The following is an 18677-nucleotide window of genomic DNA, read 5'->3' as shown; positions in this document are numbered from 1 at the left end:
AATCACCTTCATCTTTTCTTAAGTACAGGTTTCTTGATGGTGACATTCACACACCCAAGCTGCTTCAGGCAGGGCATTTTTGGTTAGCTGGCTGGGTGCTGTCACCAGCAATTAGATAGTGCTGGGTGCCACTGAAGTATGCAGTGCCTTCTGCATCTCTGGAGGGACCAGCAGGGAACTCTTTAGCTGCAGCCTGATCCATGAAAATGGAAACCTGAGCAGTTTTTGCCCAGGAAGATGGAGGATCTCCTGCATGTGTGGCTGCTGGGAAGGGTGGGCAGGTCACAGACAGGCTGCATGTGTCTGCCTCACCCCAGGGCAGCCTGTGCTGGGCACTGGGGCTGTGAGATACACCATGCATGTCCTCAGCCACCTACCCACTTCCTTCCTACCTCCCCAGCCTCCCGGGGGTAGTCACTGTCTCCCCCCACCTCTCCTTTCCAAGTACATAATTTCATAATTTAAGGAATTCCCAAATCCTACATATCCAAAGTATAATTATGTTAAACATCGCGGATATGACAGCATTTCCGTAGCAGTGAGGTATTTTAGGAAGGAATATATTGCTCATATGTAAAAAAAAAAAACATAAGGTTTGCCTTCAGCTACATGTACCAAGATGTAACAACCAAAATTGGCTCAGCAAATACAAGTCAAACTCACAAATTATAATGCCAGTAATATAATAATATTGATCAGAAATGTCTACCAAAGTCAGTGAGTCCTTGTTGGCTTCGAACTCTTCCTCTCCCGGTGAGGGCTGGCAGCAGTCCTACCCACACAGATACCATCTCGACCTGCAGCAAAATAGCAACAACTATTTCTCAATCCCTTCTTTATGCTGCTCAAGCATGGTCACAAATGTGAGGTCTTCGATGCCACCAGGCAGCAGGGGTTAAGGAAGAAAGTAGATGTGCTGTAAGTATAAAGCTCCATCAGAAAAATGCCTCATCACAAGTAATTTCTCTTAACGGAAACCACTTCCAAGTCCCTCAAATCTGGGGATTCTGACTGCTGTTAGAAGTGAGGGCTCAGCAGTCTTATGGCTGGAGCAAGTAAAAGTTAAAACTTTTGAATTGCTGTAGTCATAAAAATGGACAGATTTTTCTAAATTCCTCTCCCCCCCCCCGCCCCCCCAGTTCATATATCAGTAATTGAACCTACATCTCTGAAGAAGTTAAAACAGAAAACAAACTTTAAAACATAATCATCATAATCTGCCAGTTCTGAGGTTACTGCTGGGTGGAAATTAGAGACTAGCAAAGTTGTTGACAGATACTGCTTTTATTCACAGAACTTTTCACATACAAAAAAAGTGATTAAAGAATGTCAATGTTCAATGTCAAACTGTCTTTTATAGCCGTATACCTTTCTGCTTCCTTTAAAGAAATACACTTTTCATTTGCTGATCTGCTTATATTGCCAGCAACTTTGTTCTACTGCTAACTTCACAGACACAACTGCGGAAATAAAAGCATGCACATATTAACAGTGATGGAAAAGAATTTCAACTCAGTGTTATTTGCATTTAAACAAGCGGTACCCTTTACCTATACACAGGATTAGTATGTCCTGTTTAGTAAGGACAAATAAACAACTTTATTTAACTATTCACAGGGTTGTTGTGTCTCATTCAGTAAAGACAAATGAAAAATGAAAAGAAAAAAAAACAAAACAAAACTTGTTCCTGGTTCTGAATGCCTCCCTTAGATCAGTATTACACTGAATTCATGGCAGGAATGGGCTTTTCGCTGGTTATGCAGCTGGTTTTCATGAGTAGAGTAAAACTCAATTAAAGTGACTTGCTTTATGCTGGGGTGCGCCTTTGTTTATGCAGCTGTAAAATGAGAAACACAAAGCTATTTAAAAGAATTGTATTTTTATTAACTTACTAACTTTTATGAAGCCCATTAGCAACTTCAGACAAAAAGCCCCGGAGAAAAATCAAGGCACATGGCTTTGCAAGTTAAGAAAACCCCAACAGCTTCTGGATTATGAGAACCAGCCGTCTTTTAGGAAACTGGGATTCTGCTGGTTTGTTAGGCAACACTGTGAGAGTGATGAAGGGAAGCACCCCGATAAGACTCTCTAAAGTGCTAAGGGCTACCCGAGCTCTGCTAAAGCTCAGTGCACCTGCTCTGCAATTGGATCTCAATTAGTGCAATAGCTTTGAAGGCATCGATTTCAAAAGGTCGGCGAACCAGCAGCCGGGAGCTCTCTGCGCCGCCCGGGGCCGGGGCCGGGGCCGGGGCCGGGGCCGGGGCCGGGGCCGGGGCCGGGGCCGGGGCCGGGGCCGGGGCCGGGGCCGGGCGCCTCCCGCTGTCCCGCTCCGAGCCCCGGGCAGGGCGGCAGGCAGCACCCGGCCAGGCTGCGAGATGAGGGACGAGAAGAAAAAAGGAGAGCGAGAAGGGAGGGGAGGCGGGGGGGGGAACCCACTCAGGCGGACAGGCACGCAGTATTGTCTCATCGGCTTTGGCTCGTCCCCAGCGCAGCTGGCCAAATGAGCCCTTTCTCCCGCGGTAGTGACAGTCCTCCTGAGCTTCCCTAATGACTCGTGCCGGAGGAGCATTCCCCAAAAACAGGCACGAACTTTCTCTGAAATTGAGCTGAGGCTGGGCTTAAAGCCTCCGAGGCCGCGCCCGCGGCGGGATGGGAGGCGCGGCCAGGTGCGGTGCGGCTCGGCTCGGCTCGGTTCGGCTCGGCCGGGCTGGGTGGGCTCTGCAGTGCGACCCCCGCCCCGCCGGGCCCCACGCCACCCCAGCGCGGGCTTCCGCAGCGCCTCCCGGGGCACTTTCCGTGAACCACTTTCGCGGGACCAGGGAATACCTGGTGGGGACCGTGGCAGAGGCGGCGGTGCCGGTCGCCTTCGGAGAAGGGGCTCCCGGGTCTCCTCGGGGCGAGGGAGGCAGCGGGGCTATGCCTGCTCTCGCCAGCCTCCCCCGACGTCCCGGGGATCCCGGTCCCCAGCGCCCGGGGCAGCCGGCTGCCCTGTCAGCTAGGCTCTCCCCACGGCAGAGCAAGTGCCCCTCGGCTGCACTCCCTGCGCAAGTAAAGGGGCTCCCCGGGGACAGTGGTTTGTAAGGTACAACATTCATCTTCGGCGGGGGGGGGGGGGCGGGGGGGAGCGGGGAAAGCTGTAGGCGGCACAGGGAAATGACCACTACCCTCCCCCCGCCACCGTGCTTGCGTGTTAAAATGATGCACTAGAGATGCCCCTGCGACCTCACTGTGGAGGTTATGGAGGGTATGAGCGTCCACCCCTGGGCTGCCCATCTGCAAGTGCCCTGAGGCGTTTTGCCTCGACTTTGAGAGAAAATCGCGTGTCACTGCAACAATCCACGTGGAAGGTGGACCCCACGAAGTTACAGGGAGGGCTATTCACCCTTGTTTCATGCAAGATTGGCTGTTGTGGAGTTTTTTTCGTTTCTTCTGTTTTGTTTTGGGTCTGGATTATTATTCATTATCCCGTTTTTCTTTTCGAATCAGTGACACAACTTCAAGTCTGAATAATTATTTACAGTTCTGGAAAGAAGTGCATGAGACGTCCAAATAAGCCCCGGTTATGGAATTGGAAACCTTCATTTCCGTAGGCGTACAGGTACATATATGAAGCCAGCAACGATCTGAAGCCCAGCAGGAGAAAAACAACGTGTAAAGACACCATGGATAATCACAAGGGTAACCAACCAGTTTTTCTAGTGCTCCCGAGGCACCGGCATCCCTCTCTTCAGATCTGTCCTCCATGCCTCGTCGGGTCACGTAGCGGTGCAGGAGAATTAACCTTTGGCTTTTTCTTACACAGTCTTTTGTGGCTTGATCATCTTTCTTCAGATCGCCGACTTACCACGGGGATCCACCTACAATTTCAGCCTCTGTGACCACGACGAGATACAAGAGGATCTCCTAAACGTTTGGGATGCACTCATGCCCTTTCAAAAAGAGGTTGGTGGTTTCTCTGGTGGCATCGGAGGGAAACTGTCGGGACGGCACTGCCTCCACGATTTTACCCTCGACCGCCGGCAGCTACTTTCTGAAAATCTCGATTAGCAAGCCGGGAGTTGGCTAGTGTAGTAAACCGGGGCCTGCGAAAACAGGACGGGGAAGTTATCTCCTACTCTCCCCCGGCGACCTTCCTAAAACGTGCTTCGCCGAAGCTGGGACTGGCAGGGACGGAGAGCAGGAGCCCGGGCGGCTGCTGCCAGAGCGCTACCCGACCCTTCCCGCCGCCTTGCAGACCCGTAGGACTGAAAGTCGCGTGTGTAATGCTTCACCGACGCTGAAGATGGTGTCACGGTTCCAAAGGTGATCAGCGCTTCAGAAGCTACGCGGATGCTTCGCAGGCGCAGTCGCCGCTTAGCGGAAAGATCCGGCGGCGGCTCCCCCCGGGGCGGCGCGCCCAGCCCGGCCCGGCCCGGCGCTGCCCCGGCCGCAGCGGCACCGCGCAACCGGCTGCCCCGCACGGCCGCCGCCCACACCCTGCACGGCCCCGGGGAGGGGGGCGGCGGGGAGGTCTAACAACGGGGTGACGGCGGCGGGCTGGCAGCGGTGGCCGTGGCTTTTAACCAGCGTCCCCTGTTGTTGTTTCCCTCCAGGAGCTACAACTCGATTTTCACACCTGCGAGGACGCGCCCTCCCCGCCGGCGGGCCCGCAGCAGTCCGAGGTTCGCCCGGGTGCACGCATCCCCCGGCGGCTAGCTGGCATTCCATTGCCATGAAAAAAGGAAAAAAAAAAAAAAAAAAAAAGCAAAAGCTGGGGGGGTTGGAGGGAGGGGGGAAGAAAGGAGAAAAAGGGTGGAAAGAGAGGGGACAAGGGGGGAAAGAGGGGGAAAGGGGGGAGAAGGGAAAAAACGGGGGGAAAGGGGGAAAAGGCGGGGAAAGCGGGGATGGGGAGCGAGGGGTGAGACGGGGTGGGTGGGCAACCTTCCCTGAGGACGCGTGGGGAGGCGCTGAAGGGGAAGGGGGCTGAGGGCTCCGGCGGGGCCGGGGTCGCGGCCCGGGGGCGTGACCGGCCGTCTGCCCGCAGGGCTCCCGGCGGGCGGAGCGGGCGGACCGGCTGCTGGAGTGCGTCCTGGAGAGGGCGCGGGGCTGCCGCCAGCCGCCGCCGCTGTGGCGGAGCACCCTCTCCGTCGTGCGGCGGCACTGCCCCGGCTACCGGCCGCCACAGGTGGGTGCGGAACCGGCGCCGGGGCCGGGGGCGGGGCGGGGGCGGCGGGGCGGCCCTGCCGCGGGGAGGCCCGGCAGCTCCGCGGCGGCCGACGGCGGGAGGCTAACGCCTGTGCGGAGGCAGGGAGCCGCCGCCGGGAAGGCGAGCCGAGGCCCGTGCGACGAGAGCAAGGCCCGGGAGCTGATGGCGGTGTGGAGGAGCTACGTCAATTTGGGATAGGTGGCGTTTGGCGGGTGGCTTTTTGGGTTTCTCCCCCTCCACCGGGCTTTGCCGAGTATTTATTGTCCGCCGCGCAGTCACCGCAACGAAATCATCCTGCGGGTTGTTTTTTATTATATAATTTATTAAAAAACAAAGAAACAAACAAACAGCTTCGGAAGTGCCGCGGGGGCCGGCCGGGACGCGCCGCCGGAGGCGGCTCCGCAGGCGCTCCGCTGCCTCGCTCCCGGCCCCTGCCCCGCGCCCAGGGCCCGAGCCGGGCCTGGTGCCTCGGGAGGGGGAAAACAAGAATAAAAGCAAAGACGAGCAGCGGTGGCCGTGGGGAGCGTGTCCGGAGGCGGCGGCGGCGGCTGCCGGTCCCCTGCCCGCCCCGGCGGCCGCTGCGAGGCCCCCGGGGGAGGGGGGGGGGGGGTGCCTGGGGCCGCGCCCACCGGGTCGGCGGCGCTGAGGCTCCCCTCCGCGCCTCGCCGGGCAAACCCGCGTCCGGAGGGGCCGAGGGGGTCGCGTCCTCGCCGGCTGAGCGCGCTGCGGCCGGGCAGCCCCGCCCCGGTAGCGGAACTGGGGCGGCGGCGGGGACTGCTTTCGGCGGCGCACGCCGGGGTGGGTGTGGGCGGGCTAGCCGGAAGCGGCGGGGGGGGGGGGGGACGGTTCCTGCGGGCGGACAGCCGGCGCGTGGGGAAGGATGGCGCGTGAGGGCGGCGGGCTGTTCGCCGGCTTCCGCGTGCTCGGCCGCTTCAGCGGGCACCTCCCGCACGTGCTGCGGTACCACGGCCGCCACCGCGAGTTCTACCTGGCCGCCGCCGTCGGGCCCAGCGTCCACACCTACAACGTGAGTCCGCGGCCGCCGGCCCCGCGCTCCTTTCCCCGGCCCCCTGCCCCCGCCGGGCGGCCGCTGAGCCTCGGGAAGGCCCCTTCGGGCGCGGGGCAAGGCCGGACCGCCGCCTCCCCGCAACCCCCCCCCCCGCCCCCCCCACGCCGCCGCCGCCCCGGCCTCACTATCATGAGGCGGGAGCGTGTGAGGGGGGCCGCGGCGCCCCGGTGCAGGCTGCGGCGGCAGGCGGGGCTGCTCGCCGGCGGGTGGCTGGGAGGAAGGGAGGCTGCTGGTTGAAGGGGCCAGAAGGGGGGTGCGTAGCCGTGCGGGCGGGTTTCTGTGTGCCCTGGGGGGTGCGGCACAACTCAGCCATCGGGCAGAGGAGCGCCCAGATGCTGAAGCTTTTCCTTCGGTGCTAGGTAAACCGGAGGTGGCCTGCAGTTTGGATATCTGCGGTTTAGCGTTTGAGGGCTCCAATTTTGGGGGGCAATCCATTAGATCCTATTAAAACTTCTTCTGTGCAGAAACAGATAAGCATAATTCAGTTCTGCAAGATGAAAGCCTGTGGTATCGACTCAATGCTTGCTGTACAATAAAAGCACTTTTAGTGTCTAGAAACAGTAACAAACCAGAACTGAATCGAGCGATTGTAGTGAACAACAGAGTGCAGACAGTGTAGATCTTCCTGTGCCTTTACAGTAGTCTTTTAGTGTCCACTTTTGTCAATCTTCTCCGCAGACTTTGAACTAAATTGGTAATGATCATCACTGGGCAAAGATGAAGCAAATTCTATGTGAATAGATGTAACTGAAGCAAAACGAATATAACTGAAGCAAATTTTATGTGAATAGAGACAAGATAATAATGTAGTGTGATTGTAGTGGGAATAAAGTAGAAGCAGAGACAATGTGAAAACAAATTTGCCCGAGCTCTGCAAGGTGTCTAAACATGTGCTTATTTTCTGGTGCGTTAGCGTAAAGTATATCAAGAGTTACTGTTGCTGAAAGGTTGTCTTTTGGCGAATATATTGTCCCATTCCTTCTGACCTGCTATCTGTGGGTTTTCCTGCAGATGCTGTTGTAAACTAAGATGAATAATTTTTCTGTCTTGTGAGGCATGCAAATTCCTTCTCTCATCTAGGTTGGTTCCTAGAATTTTAAATTTCTGTTCATAGCAAATTCATTGCAACCAGTCACTAAAAATGCCTTTTTAACATTTTGATTGCAGGTGAAGAGGCTTGGTATTGTTGCCGTGAGTAAGTATGCACAGATTGTTCCTTCTTGTTCGTTTGTTTGGTTTTTTTAACACATCTGACATCTGCACTTGATTCTCAACTCAAAAATGGAAAATTAATTGTATGTAATAATATTTACACTGAAATATGTTGAAAGGAGTCTCAGAAATATCAGATATCAATTTGGAAATAAGACTGCTGTTGCAATTGTAACTTAGTTCTCTTAGGGATATACCTTGTGAACCTCCTATTCTTGTCACCTTGTTCTTCCAAGAACACCCCTAGGCCTTAAGGAGTGAGCAGTGAATAAAGCTGTTAATTCCAGGTCCCTTTTTTTAATTGTTTTTGTGTTTACTAGAAGGCTGCGTTATAGGAGGAAAATAATTACAGGAACAGAACAGGTGTGGATGGGACTGGAAGTCTTCAAGGAGTGTTAAAAATTGGCTGCACTGCTGGATACCAAGGATATTAATTGATGGCTTGACATCCAGTTGACAGTTGGTAACAAAGCACAGCACCCTAGGTATCAACAGCAGTGCCGGTGTTGTTCGGCACTGTCACCAACAGCCTGGGTGATGAGGCGACGTGCACTCTTAGTGAAATTTTGCAGACGATGCTATGTTAGGAGGAGTAGCTGACATCCAGAATGGCAGAGCTTCAGTCCAGGGAGGTGTTGCAAAATGCGAGGCCTGGGCCAACAGAAACCTTGCCAAGTTCAGCGAGGGCAAGAGCAGAATCCTGCACCTGGGACAGAACAAGCCGGGAACTGACTGGCTGTGTGGCATCCTGCTGAAAAAGAGCTGGGGCTGTGCTGGTGCCAGGTTGAACGTGGACCAACAATGCAGTAACCGTGAATAAGGCAAGCCATGTACTGAGCTACGTCAGGAACGCGGCCAGCAGATCAGGGAACGCTGCTGTTCTCCTGTACTTCGTGCTGGTGAGGCCATACCTGGACTTCGATACCCAGTTATCGTGGTTCTCCCCCTCCCACCGCTCCCCTTTCTCTCTCAGGAGGGATGCTGAGGAACTGGGAAGTGTCAGGGGCCTGCAGCACACAGTATGAGAAGAGATATTGAAGTAACTGGATTTGTTTAGTCTCAAGAAGGGGAAAAATACAGGGTGACCTAGAGGCAGCCTGTTGCCTGAAGGGCAGTTACCAAGATGGCAGAGCTGGATTTGTGGTGGTAGTCGTAGACAGAGTAACAAGGGGCAACAGCCACAGATTGCAGTTTGAGAGGGTCACAGTGGAGGTTAGGAAAAATGGCCCCGACTAAGAGGGAACTGTAGTACAGTGTAGAGCTTGAGCAATCTCCTTCCCCAGAAGTTTTCAAGACTCAGCTGGGCCTAGCTGCAGTTGACCTGATCTAGTACTGGTGATAATCCAGCTTTGGGAGGAGCTGGGTGGGAGGTTGAACTAGATGATTTCCAAAGGTCCCTTCCAACCGACGTTTAGATGATTCAGTGAGATGCACGCTGTCTTGAAAAGTAGGTTTTTTACTTCTGTATACCACAAAGTTTTCACACAGACCTTGTAAAGCAAAATATTTTTCATTAACAGAGCACCTATAAACTTGAGAATAACTGTCACACAACTGGGACTAGATTTAGAAGATGAGCTGTGAATAGTTATGGCTGTAAACACATTAATACGTCTTCTGTTTTCAGCTTACAAAATTGTAAAAGCATCGCATGTTCTGTGAAATCCTTTTCTTAAATGATTAAGCTTTTTGAGAAATTGAGATGTTTGCATACAAAATTGTCATTGAAAAAATAAACAGTGTGCCTCTCTGTGCGGTGTTGTTGGTTTATTGATGTTATGTGGTTGGTGCTCTGAACTTTTTAATTGGGGTGTGTCTAAAACTGTCTTGGCCTAAGCAGACTTGCATACAGCTCATGCGGAGTACCAGGTATATGTAACCTGATTGTAGGCCGAAGTCACTTCAGAGCCGCTATGGGAAGATGCCTAACATGTTCAAACAAATGAACCCTCTCAAAGTGCAACCTTTTTTATTTTCTTAGTTTAGTTCTTCCCATTGAAGCTGTGCCTGCAATACAGCAAAGGGTACAGGATTCTTGGTGTATGATAATAATCCATAATACAAAGCAACATTGTGGGGAAGGCTGCTGTGTGATCGTGTAAGTTTGTATCATAGGTGCATTCCCATGGTGACTGATTTTTGATCTGGTCTTTCTCTGTACAATCGTTAAACACTGTGATTTGCATTTTTACATTTCCCTAGATTGAGAGTATTTTTCCCTAGAGTATGTTTTTCAGTTTTCTAGCACGTGGGACCACACCAGCAGCTTCTCAATGTGGTCTGGAGCTTTGACTCTTTTACCATGTGAGCTAGTAAAGTAGCAGATCACAACAGTAGATACTCTTTGTGAAGCAGTCACAAGGTGGGGAGTGAGATGTATTCTTAGGGCAGTAAATTCTCAGTGTCTTTAGCTGTAATCGGGAAATGGGTGCAGGAGCGGGTCACTAGCTTCCAGGTCTGCAGAATGGCTTAACCTAATAGGCATTGCTAATGCTGAGGCTTTGATTTATCATCTGTGTTTCCAGTCCAGTGGGCTGTGGGGATCTGGCAGTTCGTAGAAGTGTTATGTTGGGGTAACTTCTTTATAAGCTAAGGTGTGCCTTCACTTACAGTGATAATTCAGTAATTTATTGTTAAGTGTTTTTCAAAATAACCACCTTGTGTTCTATCAGTATGATGTTACTTATGTTGTCGTTACCAGTGTGATGTTACTTATGGTAGTATTTGCATTCATCTGAAATGCATGCATTTCTCTAAGAAATTCAACAGAATGTTCAACAGGAGAGCTTTCTTCTTGGTGCGTCACCATGCTAAATAAATACACTGTTAGGCTTTCTCTTTTGTTATGAACCTGAAACTTGTTGAAATTTTCTTATGTTTGATTAACAGGTAATGCTTTGCCACAAGACATTACATGTTTGGCGGCAGATCGCATGTTGATATTTGCTTCATACGACAATATTCTCCATGCTTTCGCCAGGAACAAAGAGGTTTTTATTAGTTTATTTATTACTTAGTAGTACAAAACAGTTGTGTAGTGTTTGTGTTTTCACGACAGTTAATTTTCTACAAACGTCTATTTCCCTAGATGTTTAGTACCTTCAATTTTAGGGAGATAAAAACTGTAGAAGGAGGAACAAAAAGCTTAAGATAGGAGAATATAAGAGCAAATTCTGTAATGGCTGACTTGTATTTTATGTATTAATTATAATAATTAAGTAGCTACTTAAAGATAAAAAATAAACTGTTAATTCACATAAATTAAATGAATTAAAATTAAACTAAATAATTAAAAATATTTTGCCAACAGTTTTAGTTATCAGAGAAAATTATGTCTCTTCCACTTAAAGTTGTGTGGCCTTTCCATGTATTTTATTTAACCTTGTTGCTGACATGTGTCCTCAGGTATTATGTTAACACGGTATGCTGCCTTAACAGCTTATATTGAAAACATTTCTATTTTGAAATTATAGGTGGTTCATTCCTATGAAGGTCACAAGGCAAGGATACACCTTCTGCAGCCTTTTGGTGATCATGTCATCTCTGTGGATGTTGATAATGTTCTTATTGTTTGGAATATACAGTCAGAAGGTGAGAGGTACTTTATTGTTTTTACTACTTTATAGGACAGCATTGTTAAACATTCAGTAATTTTTAAAAAAGTTTTTTTTAAATGCACATGTTCAGAAGTAGTTTATTCTTAAAAAAGAAAAAAAAAATCCTTAAATCAGAGTGCTACTTAAATGGTAATCTGAAGTCCTAATCCTGCAATAATTTTTCGTGAATGGATCCTGCACCACATGCAGAGACGCAATAAGGTTCCATATAGGTGTAAAGAGATACGCTTATACAGAAATTGCATTTTAGTGTCCCATTTTGTGGTAAAGAGTGTGGTACAGCAGCTTTGACACCATCTCTGAAATCCTGTAGTTCCTTGATATTTACCACTCTGGGTAAGACTAAATTCTTACAAATAATCTTTTGATGGTGTCAGCATCTTCTCGTGCCATTGTAAAGTGCCTTATGAAATCCTGCTTCAGTGCCCTGAATTTTTTTCTCTAGAAAGCATTCTCCTTCGTGTGACCAGTGTCATTCCGTGGATGCTGGGTCTTGAAAGTGGCTGCGGGCAGGCTTTAAAGATTTGAAGTTGCTATAACAAACAAAAGGCATGCTAATCAGATGAGGTGTTTTGCTCAGGCAGGAGCAGGAATCCTTCAGAAAGATATAAATCACTACAGTTTTGCCAGCATTGTTGTGCTAGTTAGGCTTATAGGGAAAAAATATACCTTCAAGCCAACAGATTTTATAACGTAAACAAGTTTAGCCTGTCCTGTTACACATTAGCTAATCCTTTAATGCAAGAAACACCAATTAAGGGATTTGTACAGAGTAAACATCACTTCTGCCTTTACATTTGCCAAGGGATGATAAGCCTGCAGATTTGTAGGGGTAGCCACACTAACATTGTTTCTTACTTTTTTGCAGAGGAGTATCTTCAGGTGGATTTTGATAAGGCTACTTTTGCAGTTTCTGCAATTCTGCATCCCAGCACCTATTTGAATAAAATTCTCCTTGGGAGTGAACAAGGGAGCTTGCAGCTATGGAATATAAGATCCAAGTAAGATTCTTAATAACGTGGGTGTACTTCATGCTCCAAGTAGTTTCGTATGCAACAAACAGTACTTTTAAGTACAGTAGGTTTTGAACATGGAATCTTCTACTGAGTCCTTTGGCACAAGTTTTCAGTTGGTCTGTCTCCAGGAACAAAGAATGCTGCTGCTCCCCGCATGCTGATGCCTTGCAAGTTGCATGCTGTTTATGCTCCGTGCAAAATGTCAGGGATTGTTCCAGAATCTTTTTATTACTTTTTTTTTTTAATTATTATTTCTTGGAATTACATAGCTTTCCCCTGAAAATAATTAAAATAGTAGTAAATGCGTGTTCAGGCCTTCTGCCTCCCTTCTTCCAAGCTTAATTTTTTGGTTGTTGTGGGTCCAAGGAAATGCTGGCAGGTAGTGTGGAGGTAATTACTAGCATTTGATCCTTATATTCAGATAAGAGATGTGTAGCATGTAGTTATCTCTGAGCATGTCCCAGAGCATTGTCCATAATGGCATTATTTCATGCCTATCACGATCAGCTGCTTTTCTAACTCGTCAAAGTTAGAGCTACAGTGAACTTCCCTGCATGTTAATGTACATACTGCAAGTAGGTGTTAACTCAGCTTGCATACTTCAGTTTTATTCTCATAACTACTCTATACTTCCAGTGATATCACTGCTAAGTTTTCTGTTTTGTATTCTAATGTTTTGGAGATGCTGTATATGCTATATAAATTAGGAAATAGGAATAACCTGAAAATACAGAAAAGTAAATCTGTCTGCTCATAGTACTTTTATGTCTCTTCAATGCCTGTCACAGCATCTGAGATGCAATACATCCTAGATAACAAAAGGTCTTCTTAGATGGCTTAGTGTCTTTTTTAATTGTGTAAAAACTTATGGAACTGTTACTGCTTTTTTAGCAATATTGCTGGGTTAAGCTATTTCTATTTTTGACTGCTTCTTCCCTATACAGATTATTTTGTAGATAGGTATAGGCACAATTAGACAAAAAAAATAAATTGGAAGAACTGATGGGAAAGTTTGATGGTCTCTGCCAAGAAAGGAAAGTGAGAGGCAGTAACACATGGCTGCTAGCAATCTTTTAAGAATGACAATGTGTATCTGTGGTGATGGAATAGTTTTTTAATCATGTCTGTTCTTAAAAACTGTCTTCATAATTTCACCCTTAATAAGTACTGCATGACTGCCTTGTCAGTGAACAGTCCTGCTGCACATTTTGGCTATTACCGTTTCTGAAAGAAACAAGATGTCATGTGCTTGCAATATGCGTTAGTGTCTTCATTTAGGGAAGTTAATCTGCACATGAAGGATTTGTTTTTGTTAGAAGTTGGACCAAGATTGGCTTTTTATGTTGATTTTGAGAATTCTGAAGAGGTGTGTTCAGAACAGAAATGCATGGGGAGCAACTAGCATAGAAGGGGTCTTGCTCCTTATTCATGTTATGTAATTATGTCACCTTTGAGGTATTAATGCATGACACTAACTTTTTCAATAAAAAATTAACAATAAGTTTTATTCTTGATGTTACTTATTAGTATCACAGGTTTTTTTTTTCCTTTTAACTGATTCATAAGGACAGAAGGCTGAGGTACTTTTCTGTGTAAGTGCATATAAAGCATCCATTTTGGTGTGGAAAATCCCCAGGGGTTAATTGATTTATGTTTTTTGTTTGTTTGTTTTCCAGCAAGCTCTTATACTCATTTCCAGGATGGAAATTAGCAGTCACAACTCTTGAACAAGTTAGTAGTTTTGGTATCTTATTTCCTTACATAACTGGTGAAGAATAGCAGGCAAAATATCGTTGTTTAAAATTACAGCAATAAAGATGATTTGTATTCTTTCAGGTAATTTTAAAAACCCTCTCTTGAGCATTTTAGACATTGAAGAGAGGTAGACTTGAAGGCTTATTATCTGCCCTTCCTCTAGTCCTAGTTCTGTTGCATTTAGTGTCTCAGCTGTTTTGTGTTCATCACGTCTGTAGTCTTTATTCACTGAATGATGTAATGAGTTCACAGAAACAGTTTGCAAGATGCATGTGTATCATGTAACTTCTGATACACTGGTAGCTTTTTGCTAAATTTATTTTGCTTTGGAAGTTAGTAAAATGTAGATTTTGCTGATTCAAGAAAAGATTTTGTAATTGTATTGGCTGTATTTTTGTAGATATGAAAAATAATTAAAACTTATTGGTAGCATTGATGACGGCTTTGAAAATGGTCTGCAGTTGTCCTGGATAAAACTGCTAAATATGGGGAGGTGTGGCAGGGTGTATAATGGTCTAACCGAACTACTGAAAACTTACTGAGGTGTTTTTCAAAGGAGTTCCAGCTTCTGGAAACAGAATTGTTTCATCCAATGGAGACTAAGTGCAAAATCTTGCATGTCTCATTTTTTGTTTAGATTTATCAGATGTTCAGTTGTGCGTTAAGGCAATATAGATAGAAGATCTCATGTGAGATGCCTTATTTGTTTCCTTACTGTTTGTCCTCGACTTAGATATGTTGTCTTGTACGTATTGGTATTAGTAGTGTAGCAACAAGCTTTTCCTTTTTCATTTCCATTGCTTTTCAATTTTTCTTGCAGGCTCCAGCAGTGGATGTTGTTGCAGTCGGTCTTGTATCTGGACATATCATTGTACATAATATTAAGTTTGATGAAACTCTGATGAAATTTCAACAAGACTGGGGTCCCATCACAGCAATATCTTTTCGTACAGGTAAGTCTTAGCATTTTTAGTGAAAATACATATAAAAATCACTAAATCTAAGTGGAATGTAGGAAAATATGTTTTGATAAAGCATTTCAGAATAAAAATTTGGGCTGAGAATTTTAGTTTTCAAAGGCTGCAGATAATCTACAAGAGCTACCAATAAGTAAGGGAGATCATGCATCTTCATCATACTGGCTGTTTATAGCGTTTTCTTGTGTTTCCTGTGCACTGACACAGTGCACAGGAAGTGTGACATATAGTACTCCTTTTTCAAAGAAAAGAAAAGTAAGACAGTTTGTTTCCAATGTGCCAAGAGCTAACACAGTACACAGTTACCAGAGTTAGTACAGAGGAATCAGTACACTGTAAGTTAGTATCCAAACCTACTTCTCAGTAGTGTCTTCCCCCTCCAAAACAAAGTTAGAATGTTAATAGTTGGGTGACTACTGAGTAGATGTTACTGGGGAACACTGTTTATATTCACAGCTTTTTTTTTTTGGTCTAATGAGCATGTATTAATTACTAAAGCTAGCTACTATAATGTTGATCCTGCCTGCAGAGCTGTTGATACTGAATCTAGTCTCTCACTTGAATAGACAAACTTGAAAATCTTAACAGAATATAGATTGATGCAGACCCTGTTGAGGAAGAATGCTTCTAGAGAGACTTGTGGAAAGACTTGTGAGAAGTGGAAAGAGTGCCTTTTTGTGTCAGTCATTTAACTAAAAATGTTAATAAAGTTATTTAACTTCCATTGCCTGCTTGATTGTGTGGCTTTCAGACATTCTCTAATCTCTCTCTTCCTGTCTTTATAGTTAGGAAAATTAGCATAAGTATAGCATGGTTGTTGTGTACTCATTTTGGTCTTTGAGGAAAGTGCTCTTCCTTTCAATTAAAATGAACTTGGCAAATTTCCATATCTGAAGCTTTACCGAAAAAGAAAACCCTAGGCCTGTCTGGGTTTAGTTATCTATGTAATTGTGAATGGGAAAGTGGCTTTTTCTTTTGTTGGAGTGAAAAGATTAGTTACCAATTATGCAGGATATTTGATGGAATTTTATCTTGATATCATAAGTTTTAGAACTTACTTGAATATTTGTAGTATGTTTTTAGAAGTGAGTATATGTTTATCTCCTTAATATTAGACAGGATAGAGCAAATAGAACAAAATTAGAAATTCTGTGAATTAAGGTTTTAATTATTGCTTGGAATGATTGAATAAACATGTAATCAACTTCTGGAATTTATTCTTGCAAGCTGTTGAGCCAAAAACTTAAGAGGATTCTAAAAAAGTACCGATAACTTCTAGAGTGGTGATACAGTAGCTCTCACATCCTGAAGTGTGAAAGCTAGTAAGTTTGGGGAAGAACCTGGGGTACAGAGTAACTTTTGAAAATGGTGCAGGTACAATACCTCTCATGCTTTCAAGCAAAACCTCTAGCATTGGCTGCTGGATTTAGATATATTTGTTGTTATCTAAGATGAAAAAAATCCTGTTTTTATTATCAGTGAATTTTATTTTTCTGTTTGAAATACTAGAATATTTCAGTTAAAACCTATTTTTAGAATCAGCTTCAGAATTCTTTTTCTTGTGATTGTAGCCTTTTCTTGCATCAGTTTTAAGATGTGAGAAGTCAGTAAGAATGAGCTGAATGTCAATAAGCAGACCTTTTGAACTTTCTTTTTTTTGAGCAGATGGACACCCAGTAATGGCTGCTGGTAGCCCAATTGGACACATTGCTTTATGGGACCTAGAAGAGAAGAAACTAATGTGTCAGATGCAAGATGCCCATTCCACAGCAATAGCTGGTATGTCATTTGTCCCTGGAGAGCCACTTCTTATTACTAATGGTGCTGATAACGCTATACGGGTAAGTTACAATAGCTGCTGCTATCTGCTGTTACCTTTTTTTTTTTTCTCTTGTAGTCCCCCAAAGCGTAAATGTTTAGTTTGGATTGAAGTAGCAGTTCTCAAATGAAATAAATACAATAAAATTCAAGTTACTGAAGTTGCTGGCTCTCAGTTGATCTGTAGTGGGACAATTTAAAGATTTGCTACCATGATGTCATTGCTTCATTTATTGCTTCATGATAGCCTTGAAGAACAAACCTTTGGATCCACTTTTCCGGAACCACACTTTATATCCTGGTGCACTATCTTAAATCTTGATCTATTTTTATGGTGTTCTGGGTCATGAGCAGTTGCTGTTGATAAAAGTCCCTTGTGCTGCATGTCCTCTGATGGGATTAGCCTTTAGTGGAGGGGCAGAATGAACAGCGGGAAGCAATCAGCTGCCGTGGTGGAAACTTCCAGAGTTTTAGGATCAAGGATGAAAGCCAATGTATGAAGTTTGCTGCACCAGCTCCCAGCTAAGCATGTTCCATTGCCAAGAGGTGTAGTTATTGGCAGGGTAATGTTTATCGGCTTTGTTTTTCTGCTTTGTTTGGGAGGCAGGTGTGGATTTTTGATGGGCCTGGTGGTACAGGACGTGTATTGAGAAGCCGAATGGGACACAGTGCACCACCAACAAAAATCAGATACTATGGGCAAAATGGAGAACAAATTCTTAGTGCAGGTATGAATTCTGACTCTTACTCTTCAGTCTAATTTCCTGCTGTGATAAAGAAAACATGCAGAGCTAAGTGTCTTTGTTTTATTAATACAGTAGATTATATTTCATGTGTTATATATGTGTATTCATAAAACATAGTAAGTGATTAGTGTAGACAGTATCATTTATTACCGTATCAAACTGTTTCACAGTTTCCCTAGAGGAACGTATATCTGTGGGTAGACTGAAAAGTAGTTACAAGCAGAAAAGCTTAGGAGCTGCTTTTGTCATCCGTATTTATACGTTTGATGAATAAAAATTGTTTCATTATCTCCTAAGGAACTATCAGCTGGTCAAAATGAAAACCTGTAACAACTAGGGAAATTCTGTTAATAATAATTCTGTTTAATAAGCAGCATAATGCATTTAGTAACTTAGAGGAGCCACTCCACTTTTCCCATTAGTTTGAGCAAGCTTTGTGGGTTGCAATGTCTTTGTAATTTGTTACAGCTCAATTGTGTCTGTAATATATATTCCCAAGGTTGCTTGTTATGAAGATATTAATCTGAAAGTGTAAAAATGCCTAAGTGACTACCCTTCCTTAGAAACTAGCATATTTAAAAATCTATGAAGAGACCCGTTAGGAAATTAAGTACTAGATCGCACTGTTTTGTGGCCCGAGACACTTCAGTAATGGAATAATAGACTCTTCACCTAATGTTTAATTACACTGAAGTAATGAAATTGTCTACATGGGCAACGTTTGAGAACATTACACTACATTTTGATGAATGTCACACCTAATATGGCACAGCAATACACTGTGCTAAAACCAGCTGTGCTAAAATCTCTTGCTGGTTGTCCAACTAGTAACTTGGATTCAGGTAACTAGTTACTTGACAGTAATTCAGCTCACACCAGATGAACCACAGTAACAATGAAGAGTTGCTTAACAAATCCTCACATCTGCTTTTGCAATTTACTGCTTTGTTAACTGTACTGAAACATATGGAGAGGGCACAGAGACAGCCACTAAAATGAAAAGAGTCTCAGGCTTTGAGATCTGATATATCTGCAGTGTAAGGACTATACATTCCTTTCTGAACCAGTTGTAAAACTTTGTGCAACAGAAATGAGGTAACAACGCTGTGCGGTGTCTTTCAAGTGCTAGTGGTTTGCTTAGAACAGGCATCTACAGAGATTAAGTTTGTAAAATTTCACCAATGTCACTGGCTTTCATCCTGCTTAACGTTTCTCCCAGTATATGCATCCTGCCTTATTTCTGTATCATAGGAGCAAAGAAAGGTTGCTTGAATACTGTAAG

General features: G+C 45.3%; 1 protein-coding gene across 7 annotated transcripts in view; it reads left to right on the top strand.

Annotated features, from left to right (window-relative positions):
- Positions 1-4608: 4608 nt before the first annotated feature.
- WDR36 (WD repeat domain 36) overlaps positions 4609-18677 on the top strand; it is a 38054-nt gene continuing 23985 nt past the window's right edge. For 3 of the 7 annotated variants that reach the window (XR_015701037.1, XM_087742107.1, XM_087742113.1), the window contains exons 1-9: positions 6045-6212; positions 7422-7449; positions 10356-10456; positions 10940-11057; positions 11952-12084; positions 13776-13830; positions 14675-14807; positions 16497-16672; positions 17257-17377. Coding sequence is in view for 6 of the 7 variants with exons in the window: in XM_087742107.1 (XP_087598233.1) it covers positions 6066-6212; positions 7422-7449; positions 10356-10456; positions 10940-11057; positions 11952-12084; positions 13776-13830; positions 14675-14807; positions 16497-16672; positions 17257-17377 (1012 nt within the window). In the remaining variant the exon portion in view is untranslated. Of the gene's footprint in view, positions 4662-5023; positions 5165-6044; positions 6213-7421; positions 7450-7786; positions 8366-10355; positions 10457-10939; positions 11065-11951; positions 12085-13775; positions 13831-14674; positions 14808-16496; positions 16673-17256; positions 17378-18677 lie in introns of those variants that run through there. The other 4 variants (XM_087742110.1, XM_087742108.1, XM_087742111.1 and 1 more) reach the window with 4 other exon arrangements.

Source organism: Nipponia nippon, unplaced genomic scaffold (assembly GCF_047370975.1).
Source record: "Nipponia nippon isolate SJK-2023a ecotype South Korea unplaced genomic scaffold, ASM4737097v1 scaffold_8, whole genome shotgun sequence".
NCBI lineage: Eukaryota > Metazoa > Chordata > Aves > Pelecaniformes > Threskiornithidae > Nipponia > Nipponia nippon.
Note: the sequence above shows the minus strand (reverse complement) of the source record. Positions and strands in the feature narration are given on the sequence as shown.